The sequence below is a fragment of the Gouania willdenowi genome, chromosome 10 (genome assembly GCF_900634775.1).
Source record: "Gouania willdenowi chromosome 10, fGouWil2.1, whole genome shotgun sequence".
In the NCBI taxonomy this organism is placed as follows: domain Eukaryota; kingdom Metazoa; phylum Chordata; class Actinopteri; order Blenniiformes; family Gobiesocidae; genus Gouania; species Gouania willdenowi.
In genome coordinates, this window is record NC_041053.1 from 5,482,702 (window position 1) to 5,497,634 (window position 14,933).

General features: G+C 38.1%; 2 protein-coding genes across 3 annotated transcripts in view; both read left to right on the plus strand.

Annotated features, from left to right (window-relative positions):
- Positions 1-5,288: 5,288 nt before the first annotated feature.
- The window catches only part of LOC114470526 (retinoic acid receptor responder protein 3-like), a 31,465-nt gene continuing 21,820 nt past the window's right edge, over positions 5,289-14,933 (plus strand). The window contains exons 1-3 of one of the 2 annotated variants that reach the window (XM_028458741.1): positions 5,289-5,460; positions 10,338-10,390; positions 11,363-11,471. In XM_028458741.1, coding sequence (XP_028314542.1) covers positions 10,376-10,390; positions 11,363-11,471 — 124 coding nt within the window. In that variant the 5' untranslated portion in view covers positions 5,289-5,460; positions 10,338-10,375. Of the gene's footprint in view, positions 5,461-6,152; positions 6,237-10,337; positions 10,391-11,362; positions 11,472-14,933 lie in introns of those variants that run through there. The other variant, XM_028458742.1, reaches the window with a different exon arrangement.
- The window catches only part of LOC114470525 (retinoic acid receptor responder protein 3-like), a 97,061-nt gene continuing 88,275 nt past the window's right edge, over positions 6,148-14,933 (plus strand). The window contains exon 1 of the mRNA XM_028458740.1: positions 6,148-6,236. The gene's annotated coding sequence lies outside the window, so the exon portion shown is untranslated. The remainder of the gene's footprint in view (positions 6,237-14,933) is intronic.

The window sequence follows — 14,933 nt, forward strand, 5'->3', positions numbered from 1 at the left end:
TTGTAGCCGCCCTCCACTGAAGCTAAGCCAATCCGAAGTGGACCCGTTACTTCCACAGACCACGCAGGTTGGGCTGTTAATAGAGAGACACACCCCCCAGCGTACAACACAGAAACACAGGTAGAACACAAACAAAAATGACATACGACAACAGTCGTAACATCCATTCTCGGACCACATAGAGGTAATCACCCACGCCCTATCATTGCCAAATTTGAACACTGTCAACAGAAAATCAAGGTTAAAAGTAAAGGTTGGGAACTAAAAGGTAAGCATTTCGAGATGAATGATCAATTCCCTCGGGAAATAAAGAAACGTTGAAAAACCCTATGTTCTAATTTTAAGGAAAACCGACAGCGAGGCAAAAATTTAAAATTGGTTGTAGATAAGCTCTATATCTATATAGATGGTCAACTGTTTAGGGATTCTATCATCATCAACTCCACCCTATACTCTAAACCTAAGGCCTCAGTAACCACAAACAAAATAACATCCCAAATCTTCACACTGCAGAGGGGAACCAGACAAGGTTGCCCACTCTCACCCTTGCTTTTTGCAATATTTGTTGAACCTCTTGCAGCAGCTGTTCGTCAAAACTCTGTTATTAAAGGAATCCACTCATCCATCTCATAACACAAAATTAATCTTTATGCAGATTATATTTTACTTTATTTGGAGGAACCCCAATCCTCATTAGAAGTATTTAATCTAATAAACAGCTTCTCTAAATGATCAGACTATTCCAATAACTGGTCAAATTCATCAATCCTCCCTTTAACAACAAAATCATGGAACCCTGCAAGCAAAAACCCACAATATCCCTCCCCTACAAATACAATTAAATATCTAGGCTTAAGTATATCACCAAACCTAAATGAATGAATTAAACTGAACCTGGATCCGCTCTTGGATAAAGTCATAGGGGGAGAGTTTGTGCATCTGTTATTTTGGAGTAATTTGGTAATTTCCTTTTTTTTCCTTTTTTTTTTCTTTCTACTTGTCTGCACATGCTGTCAAAGGTCAACACCACAGGAAGTGCAATCATTATGAGACAGCAATGCATATTTTGTTATTGCAATAAAATACATTGATTTAATTTATTGCTTAATTGTGACCATCACCAGCCCTCCCTAAGGAAGGGTAGGAAATATTTTATTATAGGGAGGATATAAAAAGGGAGAGCAGTGTTACACCTCAGTGTAAAAACATAATTTTGGCATGTGCAAAAGTCGGGGCACCCTGAGAGTTTCAAAGTGTCAGATTCTTTTTACAAGCTCAGACCTCTACCAGCTCATTGGTCCTGAAGCATGTGTCAACAATTGTCATTAGGGAGTGCCAGCTGGTGCCAATTTGAGGGTTTCTTAAATACGGCGACTCCACAAACCTTGTACAAACACTCAGCAACCATGGGTTCCTCTAAGAAGCTGTGTAAGACAGAAAAATGAAAATAATTGATGCCCACAATGCCGGGGAGGGCTACAAGAAGATAGCAAAGCGTTTTCAGCTTGCAGTTTCCACAGTGCGAGGCATAATTAAGAGATGGCAGGTGAGGGGAACTGTGGAGGTCAAGAAGAGATCTGGAAGACCAAGGAAACTCTCGGAGAGAACAGCTCGTAGTCTGGTCAGAAAGGTAAACCAAAACCCACATTTGACTTCAAAAGACCTCCAGGAAGATTTAGCAGACTCAGGAGTGGTGGTGCACCCTTCCACTGTGCGCCGATACTTGCACAAACAAGACCTCCATGGAAGAGTCTGTAGAAAAAAACCTTATCTACGACCTCATCATAAAATACAACGTCAAAAATATGCAACAGAACATCTACAGAAGCCTGATGACTTTTGGAAACAAGTGCTGCGGACTGATGAAGTTAAAATAGAACTCTTTGGCCACAATAAGCAAAGGTATGTTTGGAGAAAAAAAGGAGCAGCATTTCATGAAAAGAACACCTTGCCAACTGTTAAATATGGGAGTGGATCCCTCATGCTTTGGGGTTGTGTTGCAGCCAGAGGGACAGGAAACATTGCTCGGGTGGAGGAAGAATGGATTCAATTAAATACCAGCGAATTCTGGAGGCAAATATCACAGCATCTGTAAAAAAGCTAAAGCTGAAAAGAGGATGGCTTCTACAACAGGATAATGATCCTAAACATACCTCCAAATCCACCATGAACTACTTCAAGAAACGCAAGCTGAAGGTTTTGGAATGGCCTTCACAGTCTCCCGACTTAAACATTATCGAAAATCTGTGGGTAGATCTTAAAAGAGCTGTGCATGCAAGATGTCCTAGGAATATTGCAGAACTGGAAGCCTTTTGCAAGGAAGAATGGGGAAAAATCCCAAATAATAGAATCCAGAGACTTGTTGTTGGCTATAAGAAGCGTTTACAAGCTGTGATATCTGCCAGAGGGGGTGTTACTAAGTACTGAAGGTACTGATGCTGTAGGGTGCCCCGACTTTTGCACATGCCAAAATTATGTTTTTCATTTTTGTAATTTTGTTCAATTTATAAAATAAAATGTAACTATGCATTAATGTTTCCTGACAATATTGTCTTTTTTTCCCATATACCAGAGAGACAGTAAATATGAATATAACTTTTTAAATATATAAAATATGCTGTTTTTAAAGGGGTGCCCTGACTTTCGCACACAACTGTATATTGGCCTATATAGACCTTTATAGGCCCATAAAGGCCTTTACAGACCTTTATAGATCTTTATCAGCCTTTATAGCCCTTTATAGACTATTTTCGACCGTCAGTTGCAAAAGTCTGGCAGGCAGCACATCTACAAATGGATGCATTAAAAATGTTGGATGGGAGGGATAATTACTGACAGAGAAACTGTGCGTCAACTGATGTGACTGATTATAGCGTGCATAAAAACACAATTCACATTATTTCACTGCATCGTATGCACAAGTACGCATAAACCCCATAAAGCTCACTTTTAGATTCCTGTGAGGTGCAAAAACATCAACATTTCCAGTGAAAGTCAGTTTTTCAAAAACCACATGTGAATGTGAGCATGCACAAGCTGTTGTGCACGGGGACCTAAGTCATAATTATGAGATACTATCTCATGTATCTCATAATTATGACTTAGATAAAAAAATATATGTATATCTTAATTTTCCTAGTTTTTTTTTTGTTTTGTTTTTTTTACTGGCAAAAATGGGCTTCCATAGTTTAGTATTAGTAGTAAACTTAAACTTAGATTCCCCAAAGGGTTACCAAGACATTGTATTTGAAAATGGTTATTTATTTGCAATAAACCTTGTGGTCTTTTAGGCCATCGATTCTCAACTGGTGGGTCGGGCCCAAAAGTGGGTCGAGGACCTGGACTGGGTGGGTCGCAGACAGCTGGTCAAAAATATATAAATACTTAATGTCTCTAATGTTGGACTTGTCTTTTATTTTGAAAGAAACTTTTCTTTTGACCGGCATGCTGTGAAATGCATGTTTCACAGGAAAATATATACATATATACACTTATGTTTTAAGAAAAATTATGTCGGTGTGTTTTCAACAGCCATTTTTGAAAAATGAAATTTCGTTGGTTGAATTTTAAAAAAAAAGAAAAAAAAGTGGGTTGTGATGCCAAAATGTACTGTAAATGGTTCCCCAGTTTTGTGTTTAATTGTAATTGACATTTTTAATAGAATTTTCATGGCTTACTTATAACACGTTTCTCTCAGTGCATCCCTTTCTCTTGTTTTTTCATTTTTGAGTCTTTTACTTTAATAACTATTTACAACCAAAACCGAGGAGGGTGTACACATGTAATATACAAATAGATACAGAGACAATCCAGCAACAAATCATTTTCCAATTTATATCCAAAATATCTTATTTGACCACAGCTTGTAAACCATTCTGTTAGTAGTTGGAGGGAGAAGGAGATTTTTTTCCATGTAAGTGATATTATATATTATATATACTATAGATATTCATACAACAGTTCTACAGGCACACTGAACAGTGGAGTGATCTTGTCTGTAAAAAATCCCAGCTGTTGTCCCACTGAGCATTTTTAGGTCTATTATACGTCTAAATGTTCCTTAGACGTCTAGTCTAAATTGGTCTCCCAGGGATATGGAAATGAAAGTTTTTTAGACATCTAAATGTAGTCTAGACGTATATTAGACGTCTAAACAACATATAAATATATATATATATATATAGACATCACAGATGTTTGAATAATGTACAATAGTCTAAATTTAGACGTCTACATTTTAGACGTTCACCTGACGTTCATGCATATACCAAATATAAACCCAGGTCTAGACTTAGACATTGATTAGACATCTATTAGAGGTCTAGTCTACATTTAGACGTCTAAAAAACTTTCATTTCTATACCACTGTTCGGACATTTTTAGTAGACATCTAAAAAAAAAAAAAAAAAAAAAAACCAATGGTTTCTTGTCAATGTTTTAATAAATTGACAAAAAAATCATTAATGCATTTTTTCATAAACATCTAATACATTAATGACAATTTGTCAATTTATGAAAATATTCTAAAGAAACATTTAAATAGCCAAAAAAGTAGTGTAGACCCAGATTCTCTACAAAGACACCAAACTTTACCCTCAGTGCTTACCCTGATACATGTACTCCCAGGATGTTCTGACTATTTTGGCAATGTTGTTTCTCTTTCTGGACCTTTTACAATACATTTTTACTCTAATGTTATGTTTATTCATAATTTAACACTGATCTACATTTGGTAATCATCAGTCCACTGTAATTGCAATCACAGTACAGTTTTCATTCAGAATATAGCTATATATTATTTATTTCTAATCTTAGAAACATCGACCATAAAAACAGTAAAATAGGAAACTTTTCAAAAAACAAATACAAAAAATTAAAAATAAACTGAACACAAAAGTATAAAGTAATAATGTAAACAAATCTTTGTGTGATAGAAACTCTTTAACCACTATTACTACTAACTACTATTTACTAACTACTATTAACTACTTTTTGAAGCGTAAAAAAAATAGAGGGGTGATGTTCTTGGCCTTAGTTCAGTATTTGGAGATGAGTTATGCACCTTATAGTTGTTTTTTTTTTTTTTAATAAATAGTTGAATTATGGATTAAAGTGCAATGTCTAGATTCTGTCTAAAAACAGACCAGACGGTTGGAATTAGGTCTAAAAAATAACTGGACGTCCAACCCTCTATTGCTCAATAGGGTGTCACTTGTCTGCTCTTGTCCAATCAAATCACTTGGTCAAAACTAACGGTTATATAATGGGCATAATTTTCCTCATGACGTACAGAAAGTGAAAGAGAAACTTTATGACCAGCCTTCCTATTTATAGAGACAATGAAATGCTGCCATTTTAATCTGTTTGTTGCTGAGAATCGACAGCTTTACTTATTCTGAAGAAGCTGAAAAAAGAGACTGTGGGACATTATTGTCAGCCTTACTACGCCAGTGTTTAAAGGTGAGAACAGAATAGAATAAAATAGAATAAACCTTTATTGATAAAATTCACATGTAACAAAACAACACAGATTGGAGCTATATATTTTGTGTACATGATGGTACGTAAATGTTAAAACTAAGATCTCATGAAATGTTTTTAGTAGCTTTAGTGATTTTGGAGTTTTATCATAAATGTGAGTGAGCAGTTTGCACTATACATTAAAAAAGTGTCTATTTGTACGGTTGCCGTACGGACAACCCCCGGTGCTATTGGTACGGTTACCGAAGTACGTTTTAGAGTTAGGATTAGGATTAGGATTAGGTTATGACCCAATATGGCAACATTTTTTAGGGTTAGGGTAAGGTTCGTTCTTAGTCACACGACCTTCACGTGACCTAAACTGGTCAAATAGGGGCGCTGCGTACGGATAGAATATTTATATATTGATACGGCAACCGTATGAATAGCCACTGCTTACATTAAATTAACAGCTGCTGTGTTTTGAGTCCCTGAGATGGATAATGGTGGTGGATGATTTAATTTTGGAGTAAATATAGACACTCACTACAGAAACTATTAAGGTGTAATTCCCTGTACTCAGACCTACAGTTTTGAACGTGTGAAAATGTAAATACGAATTTTAGTGGCTTTTTTTATTCTATTTTTTTATTTCCTTCATCTTCTTTTATTGTGAAAATCCGCTGGGTCAGCTGACGCCTCCAAGCTGATTTTTGTTGTCGGGGTCTCTGATCCTGATCACGTTTTAACTTTTATATTTGTCAAACAGCTGCAAGGTAAGACATGAGCTCATTTACCCGTTTACATTAATAAAACCATCATCTGTGATTCCAGTGGTGTTTTAACAACATAAAAGCTCGTTTGAGTGTTTTAAACTGAGATGTGATTGTAGCAGCTAGCGTCTGTTACGTCATCTACTGACAGAGAATCAACTATTCTTGTTAGAATTTATATGATAGTCTGCACTGAACATGGTGTCAGATAATTAAAGGTAAACTGCGTAAAACGTGTTGACATGTCTGATAAACGCATGTCCTTCACAGATAGATTATAGACATAGTTACTGATCATCACAGATAGATTATAGATATAGTTACTGACCATCACAGATAGATTATAGATACAGTTACTGTCCATCATAGATAGATTATAGATATAGTTACTGACCATCACAGATAGATTATAGATATAGTTACTGACCATCACAGATAGATTATAGATATAGTTACTGACCATCACAGATAGATTATAGATATAGTTACTGACCATCACAGATAGATTATAGATATAGTCACTGACATCACAGATATATTATAGATATAGTTACTGACCATCACAGATAGATTATAGATATAGTTACTGACCATCACAGATAGATTATAGATATAGTTACTGACCATCACAGATAGATTATAGACATAGTTACTGTCCATCACAGATAGATTATAGATATAGTTACTGACCATCACAGATAGATTATAGATATAGTTACTGTCCATTATAGATAGATTATAGATATAGTCACTGACATCACAGATATATTATAGATATAGTTACTGACCATCACAGACAGATTATAGATATAGTTACTGACCATCACAGATAGATTATAGATATAGTTACTGACCATCACAGATAGATTATAGATATAGTTACTGTCCATCATAGATAGATTATAGATATAGTTACTGACCATCACAGATAGATTATAGATATAGTTACTGACCATCACAGATAGATTATAGATATAGTTACTGACCATCACAGATAGATTATAGATATAGTTACTGACCATCACAGATAGATTATAGATATAGTCACTGACATCACAGATATATTATAGATATAGTTACTGACCATCACAGATAGATTATAGATATAGTTACTGACCATCACAGATAGATTATAGATATAGTTACTGACCATCACAGATAGATTATAGATATAGTTACTGTCCATTATAGATAGATTATAGATATAGTTACTGTCCATCATAGATAGATTATAGATATAGTTACTGACCATCACAGATAGATTATAGATATAGTTACTGACCATCACAGATAGATTATAGATATAGTTACTGTCCATTATAGATAGATTATAGATATAGTTACTGTCCATCATAGATAGATTATAGATATAGTTACTGACCATCACAGATAGATTATAGATATAGTTACTGACCATCACAGATAGATTATAGATATAGTTACTGACCATCACAGATAGATTATAGATATAGTTACTGACCATCACAGATAGATTATAGATATAGTCACTGACATCACAGATATATTATAGATATAGTTACTGACCATCACAGATAGATTATAGATATAGTTACTGACCATCACAGATATATTATAGATATAGTTACTGACCATCACAGATAGATTATAGATATAGTCACTGACATCACAGATATATTATAGATATAGTTACTGACCATCACAGATAGATTATAGATATAGTTACTGACCATCACAGACAGATTATAGATATAGTTACTGACCATCACAGATAGATTATAGATATAGTTACTGACCATCACAGATAGATTATAGATATAGTTACTGACCATCACAGACAGATTATAGATATAGTTACTGACCATCACAGATAGATTATAGATATAGTTACTGACCATCACAGATAGATTATAGATATAGTTACTGTCCATCATAGATAGATTATAGATATAGTTACTGACCAAAGTGTGAATACACTAATGTTCTTCTGTAGGAAGAGATGGAGTTAATGCTATAAACAGGAAAGATGGATAATATCTTGGTCTTCTAATGAATAATTCACACAATAACTTCCTCATCAACAATATTTTTAGTGGTGTTGGGGAAAAAAAGCTGATTGGGCGATATATCGCGACATTACATCGCGCGATTCTCAGATTCAAAATGCATCCATATTGATTTTTTTAATTTCTTTTTTAACCTTTATTTAACCAGGAAAGTCTTTTCCACTGCAGAAGACATTGTAACTGTACAAAGAAGTTCACTGAAACCTGGGCATGTTGACCAGCTTGTGTTTTTTCAATAAAATCTATAAAGAAAGTACTAACTTTCTGCATTTATTTGTTGTTCTAGGTATATACCTCAGTTAAGTTGCACTGAAGTCAAAGTTGGTTTAAAAGCCACAGGTTGATTATGTTATTTTTTATTTTAAGTTGTTGGCACATGGCATGCTAAAGCCAATGTTTTGAGTATAAAATATGCCAATAAAATATATTTCATATGTAATGTTCTCATGTTGTTCCAAGTTGTTTTTTTAGTCATATATAAAATTTAAAAAATAGCAATAATCGCCTTATACCTTAATATCGGGATATACCGTATCGTATCGTGACCTTGTTTCGAGATGCGAATCGTATCGCCTGATGCCATACAATACACACCCTTAATTATTACACTGTTTGTGTATAGATTTTTATACACAAAGCAAAATACTCAAAAATCAAACCTCATTTGAATGACTTTCACAACTCCCTTTTACAATATTTAAAATCCCTTGACAAAAAACTATAGCCCCCCTTTAAATCTACACTCTACCGTACCTTGGACTTTAAAAGCCCATAGGTATGGATTATTTTTTATTTTATTTTCTATGTTTATTTATTTGTGTGTTGTTTTTTTGTCTATATTGTTCAGTTCCTCTGTGTATAGATTTAACTTGTAGTTTTGAGTTTAATACTGTATACTATCCTATCTGTTGTTCTATTGATGGATGTATATATGACATTTTAGTGCCTCTTTATCTAAAAAAACAAAAAACAGGAAAGACTTGAAGAAGAGAGAGAAAAGCAGGGAGGGACATGGTGATTAGGAAGGAATGACGAAAAGGAAAGTGAAAGAATGTAAAACAAAAACATTGTTGAGGCAATTATAGTAAGAAGACAAAGAAAGACATAGAATGCAGTGGGGAAAAAACAGACCAATTACATAAAAAACATAGACAGAAATAACACACAATGACTGTAAAAGACAAAGTATATGTGTTTAGGAAAAACAGAATGATAGAGGAATGAAGAAGGAAAAAAATGACACAGACAGAAAGATGAAATGATAGAGAGCTATACAAAGAATGACAGAAATGAGACATGGCAAACGTATTTGTATAGTGCATTTCATACACAAGGCAATTCAATTTCCATAACATAATTAAAAAGTGCAAAAGAAAACATTCAACAGCTTAAAAATCAACAAGAACATTAAAAATCAGCCGTAAAAACATTTAAAATCAACAATAATGAGATTAAAAATCTCCCTCTCAGTCGTAGACAGTAGAGAAAAAGAGTTCCTTTAACTTTGATTTAAAAATGTTCACATTGGATGGTGACTTCAGCTCTGCTGGCAGTTTGTTTCACTTCTAAAACTAAAACTAAAACTAAACTAAAAGCAGCACAAACATGTTTACTGTGAGCTCTGGGCTCCACTATCTGACCTGTGTCCATAGATCTGAGAGACCTGCTGGGTTCATACCTGACTAACATCTCACTGATGTATTCTGGACCAAACCCATTCACAGATTATACACCAGCAGCAGAACTTTAAAGTCTATTCTGAGGCTGACTGGGAACCATTGTAAAGACTTTAAAACTCTGATCTCTTTGTTCTGGTTCAGACCCGAGCTGCAGCGTTCTGAACCAGCTGTAGATGTTTGATGCTCTTTTGGGGGATTCCTGTCAGAAGACCATTACAATATAGAAAACAACACAAAATAAGAAAAATATGGGCAACTGAAGGAAAGTGGTGAAATATGTTATTAACGGCTGAAAATGGTTTACACAGGTGATCGCTTTGCTGCAGATATTTGCAAACATTACCATGAAAAGTTATGTTTGACTTTCTGTTTTTTCTCAGATCATTAGACATTGTTTGCTAACACAACAAAGCACAACATGGCCCCGACACGGGTGAGTGAGTTTCTCTCATGGATGTTTTTAATGGTCTTTTTTTATGGTCTGAAGATGTGGTTTCATGGGCCCTCATTTATCAACTTTGCGTAAAAACGGGTGCAAATCAGAGTCCACATTTGGTCGTACGACAGGACCAACGTATGTTTCATTAAACATTCGTATTTGACCAATCCAAGTGTACAAATGATCAGGTGTTGATGAATGCGGCGGCTGAATTTGATCATCATTAACATGATACACCCTCCTGTTTCGGAGGCCCACAACAGCGATCCTGGAAAGATGCATGGATAGGACGTTTATGTCAACCTCAGTCCCCAGGCTTTAGGCAATAAATATCACATTGAAGGAAATTAACGATTTAAAAAAATCCTTAAAATGATATCCCTTGGGGTGTACGGAGGAAATAGGACCTCATTCTCTAAGATGGAGCATAGCAGCGCTGAGTCCCATGTGAACCTATGCGCTCCCGCTCAGACGGTAGTAGAGTTTATTAGTGGAGTTTTATGGTATCCAGTGAAAAGAAAACCAAAAAAAGTGGTCAGTAACATGGCCTTTTTAAAAAGTATTTTATTTTGTTTAATTCATTTTAATAATCCATTTCGATCTGTTCTGAATGTGTGTCTGCTTATGCTTAAATGACAGCTGAGGCTTGTTTAATACTTTAATTTTAGTCTCAGTCAGCATTTGCTGTGCTGAGCCACAAATTCACACACTCAGATTTGCGTACACAAGGTCAGATCTGACGTGAGATCTGATCACAGCGTACACTCACATCAGAATTGATAAATAACGAAACTTGAGTGAATTTGGTTGTTCAGATCTGAATGTACAAGCAGTTGATAAATGAGTGCCATGGTGTGTAATTATACTGTTGTCTGCAGGAGTTGTAAATGAAGTGCTGTATAATCCTTCATTGGTGAGGATATTCTGACTCTTACTACATATGATTTATTCTCTTGGTTCCTACAGCGTGATGAGAAACCAAAGGCTGGGGACTGCATTGAGATCTTCCGAGGCAATTATCAGCACTGGGCCTTGGACGTTGGAGATGGCTGTGTAGTTCATCTGGCTCCTCCCTGTGAGTCCCTAAATGAAAAACAGCATTCAACACCACGCAAACAATCAATAATTATCAGGATCAAACCACAAAAGAATAAAAATGTTTGTAACAATCTATGTGAGCAGCTAAAAAAAGGAGCAGTTCCAAAGTCCCTCCCTCAGAGGAGCTAACAAGCTAACTTTAGTCCGACAACAACATCACAGAAATATAACATCCATCTATCTTCTTCCGCTTTATCCGGGGCCGGGTCGTGGAGGCAGCAGTCTCAGCAGAGATGCCCAGACTTCCCGATCCATGCACACCTCCTCCAGCTGTTCTGGGGGGGACCCTGAGGCGACACCAGGCCAGCTCAGAGACATAGTCCCTCCAACGTGTCCTGGGCCTTCCACGAGGCCTCTTCCCAATAGGACATGCCTGAAACACCTCCCGAGGGAGGCGACCAGGAGGCATCCGAAACAGATGCCCGAGCCACCTCAGCTGGCTCCTTTCAACGTGAAGGAGCAGCGACTCTACTCCGAGCTCCTCCCGAGTGATTGAGCTTCTCACCCTATCTTGAAGAGTGCGCCCAGCCACCCTTCGAAGGAAACTTTTTTCGGCCGCCTGTATCCACGATCTTGTCCTTTCGGTCATTACCCAAATCTAATGACCATAGGTGAGGGTAGGAACGTAGATCGATCGGTAAATTAAGAGCTTTGCCCCCCGATTCAGCTCCCTCTTCACCACAACAGTCCGATACAGCGACCGCATCACTGCTGACGCCACACCGATCCGTCTATCAATCTCACACTCCATCCGACCCTCACTCGTGAACAAGACCCCGAGATACTTGAACTCTTCCACTTGAGGCAAGGACTCTCCACCAACCCAGAGAGGCGAAGCCACCTTTTTCCGGTGGAGAACCATGGCCTCAGATTTAGAGGTGCTGATCCTAATCCCGGCCACTTCACACTTGGCTGCAAACCGCCCCAGTGCATGCTGAAGGTCCTGATTTGATGAAGCCAACAGAACAACAACATCTGCAAACAGCAGAGATGAGATCCTGAGGTTCCCAAATCGGACCCCCTCCGGTCCCTGGCTGCACCTAGAAATTCTGTGTATAAAAGTAATGAACAGAACCGGTGACAAAGGGCAGCCCTGGCGGAGACCAACATGCACTGGAAACAGGTCTGACTTACTGCCGGCAATGCGAACCAGGCTCCTGCTACGGTCATACAGGGAACGGACAGCCTTTAGCAAAGGGCCCCGGACCCCATACTCCCGGAGCACAACCCACAGGGCACCACGAGGGACACGGTCAAACGCCTTCTCCAGATCCACAAAGCACATGTGGACTGGTTGGGCGAACTCCCACGAACCCTCGAGCACCCGATGAAAGGTATAGAGCTGGTCCGGTGTGCCGCGACCGGGACGAAAACCGCATTGTTCCTCCTCATGGCCTCCCAGCCTGCCCTTCTTCCTCTCTCCTAACACACCTGACTCATATCAGCAATCAGGTAGGAGAGGGATGTGGAGCTGTATAAAGGGCTGAGAGGACCAGAAGGAGGGAGGCACGACAACAGACCAGCAGCAGACACGTGGGGAGAGTTCATCAGCTCCCCAATGGAGATCTCTAAGTTTGTTATTTTAGTTTGGACTGGAGATTTCTGGTAGTCCTGTTTTCGTGTTCCGGTAGTTTAGTGTTTTTGTAGTTTAGAGGGTGGATGCTGGGACGACGGCCCTGTATAGGGTTGGCCCAGTGTCCTCCCTACTTTTGTTCAGTTTGGCCAGGGTTTCCAGTCCCTTTTAGCTTGATCTGTTGCAACTGTTAGGTTTTTGTTAATACATACTTTTGATAAACCTTTGATAAGCCTTGACATAAAATCCTAGAGGGGGTTGTAGCACTCCTGAATCTGAGGTGCTCTGTTAAAAGCATATTACTGCAGCGCTTCTCTCTCTGTATGTGCAAACACCAATCTATCAGCAGCAGCAGCAGCAACAACACAGTTTCACTTACAGCAGCCCACACAGAGGCTGCTGCACGCACATGAATAACATGCACCACAGAGTTCTGGTGTAATATTTACAAATCAAACATAATGTAAATCAAGCAGCAGTAATTATCTTTTAAGCAGAAAAGTTGCAAATTCCATCTTCTACTACTCCAGACCATACACTGTAAAAAACGACGGCACTCCAGTCCCGGGAAAGGGACGGGGACTGTGAGCAACAGCTGTCAGACAGTCTATCAAACACAATCATGGGTCTGATTGATTTTTTTGCTCATTCGAGGTGCATTCTGGCAATCTGCCAAAGGGTGCAAGAGCAGCAGGTGGGATTCAATGAGCCTGTTTTTTTTCACACAAACTACTAGTTTGATGTAAAGCTGTCCTTACATAGTGACTGCTTTAGCAAATATGACAAAAAGTCACTTGTATAAGAGTTGCAGACTGCACCTTTAAGTATAAGGTTAACCTTTCCCCCTGCCCCATACATGTATAAATAAAAATACATTAAATACAATACATTCATGGCTAGGGATGTAACGATTAATCGTAAGGCAGTTAAAAATCGATTCATAGGTATCACGGTTCACATTGATTCTCTGAAAATTGAATCGCAGTGCTTTTTTTAAACAGCAGAGGGCGCTATATATTGATCTTTCTCTTGTCCAAATGCTGAGGTGGCGGGCGGAATCTGCTACTACTTTCTTTCTTGCTGCCTTCTACTCTTAAACATGTTCATAAATGATTCCTTACCCCTTTAGCACCAAAAGAATATCTCACGGGCGGCATCAAGGAAAGGTGATCTGGCGCGCTCTGGGGTGCTTGGTCGGTGCGCCTGGGGGCCGGCGGGGCGGCTTGCAGCATCCCCTTGGTGCCCTCGGCGACTATGGCCGTTGTTGTCGTCCCTGGGGGCGCTGCTCTTGGTGCTGCTTCCGGTGCTGCTTGACCTTTGACAGCATGTGCAGACAAGTTAGGAAAAAAAATATATATATATATACTGTATATATATATATACAGTATAAAATGCTTGGGGGGGGGGGGGCCTCAGTAATGACACTAAGTCATAGTGATGGTGATATGCTAACTTTGAAGTACACTCTACCCTTTTACAGACACGTAGCTCAATGCTGACCAATGATAGGTTATCAGCAGCGCTGCGTCACATGACCAAAACACAGAAGCTCACACTGACAAACACCATCTAGCGCTAGCAATTAAAATTCAATACAGGTACCCTTTAATAAGTAACCAAAGCCCGGGGTTTTGGCTGACATGCGTCTAAGGCAGAGGTGTGTAACTTCTATTACAGCTGGGGCCACAAAAATGTGTTTGTTTGATGGAAGGGCCCCATTATCAGCATTCATGTCAGCATTTAGAATAATGACCAATCTGAGCATAAACACAGGAAACAACAAGGCAATGTTGTGTTTTTTGTCATTTTATGTTGTTCTCTCGCTTGTTATGATTCCATTTTGTGCATATTTGTTGTCCTTTTGTG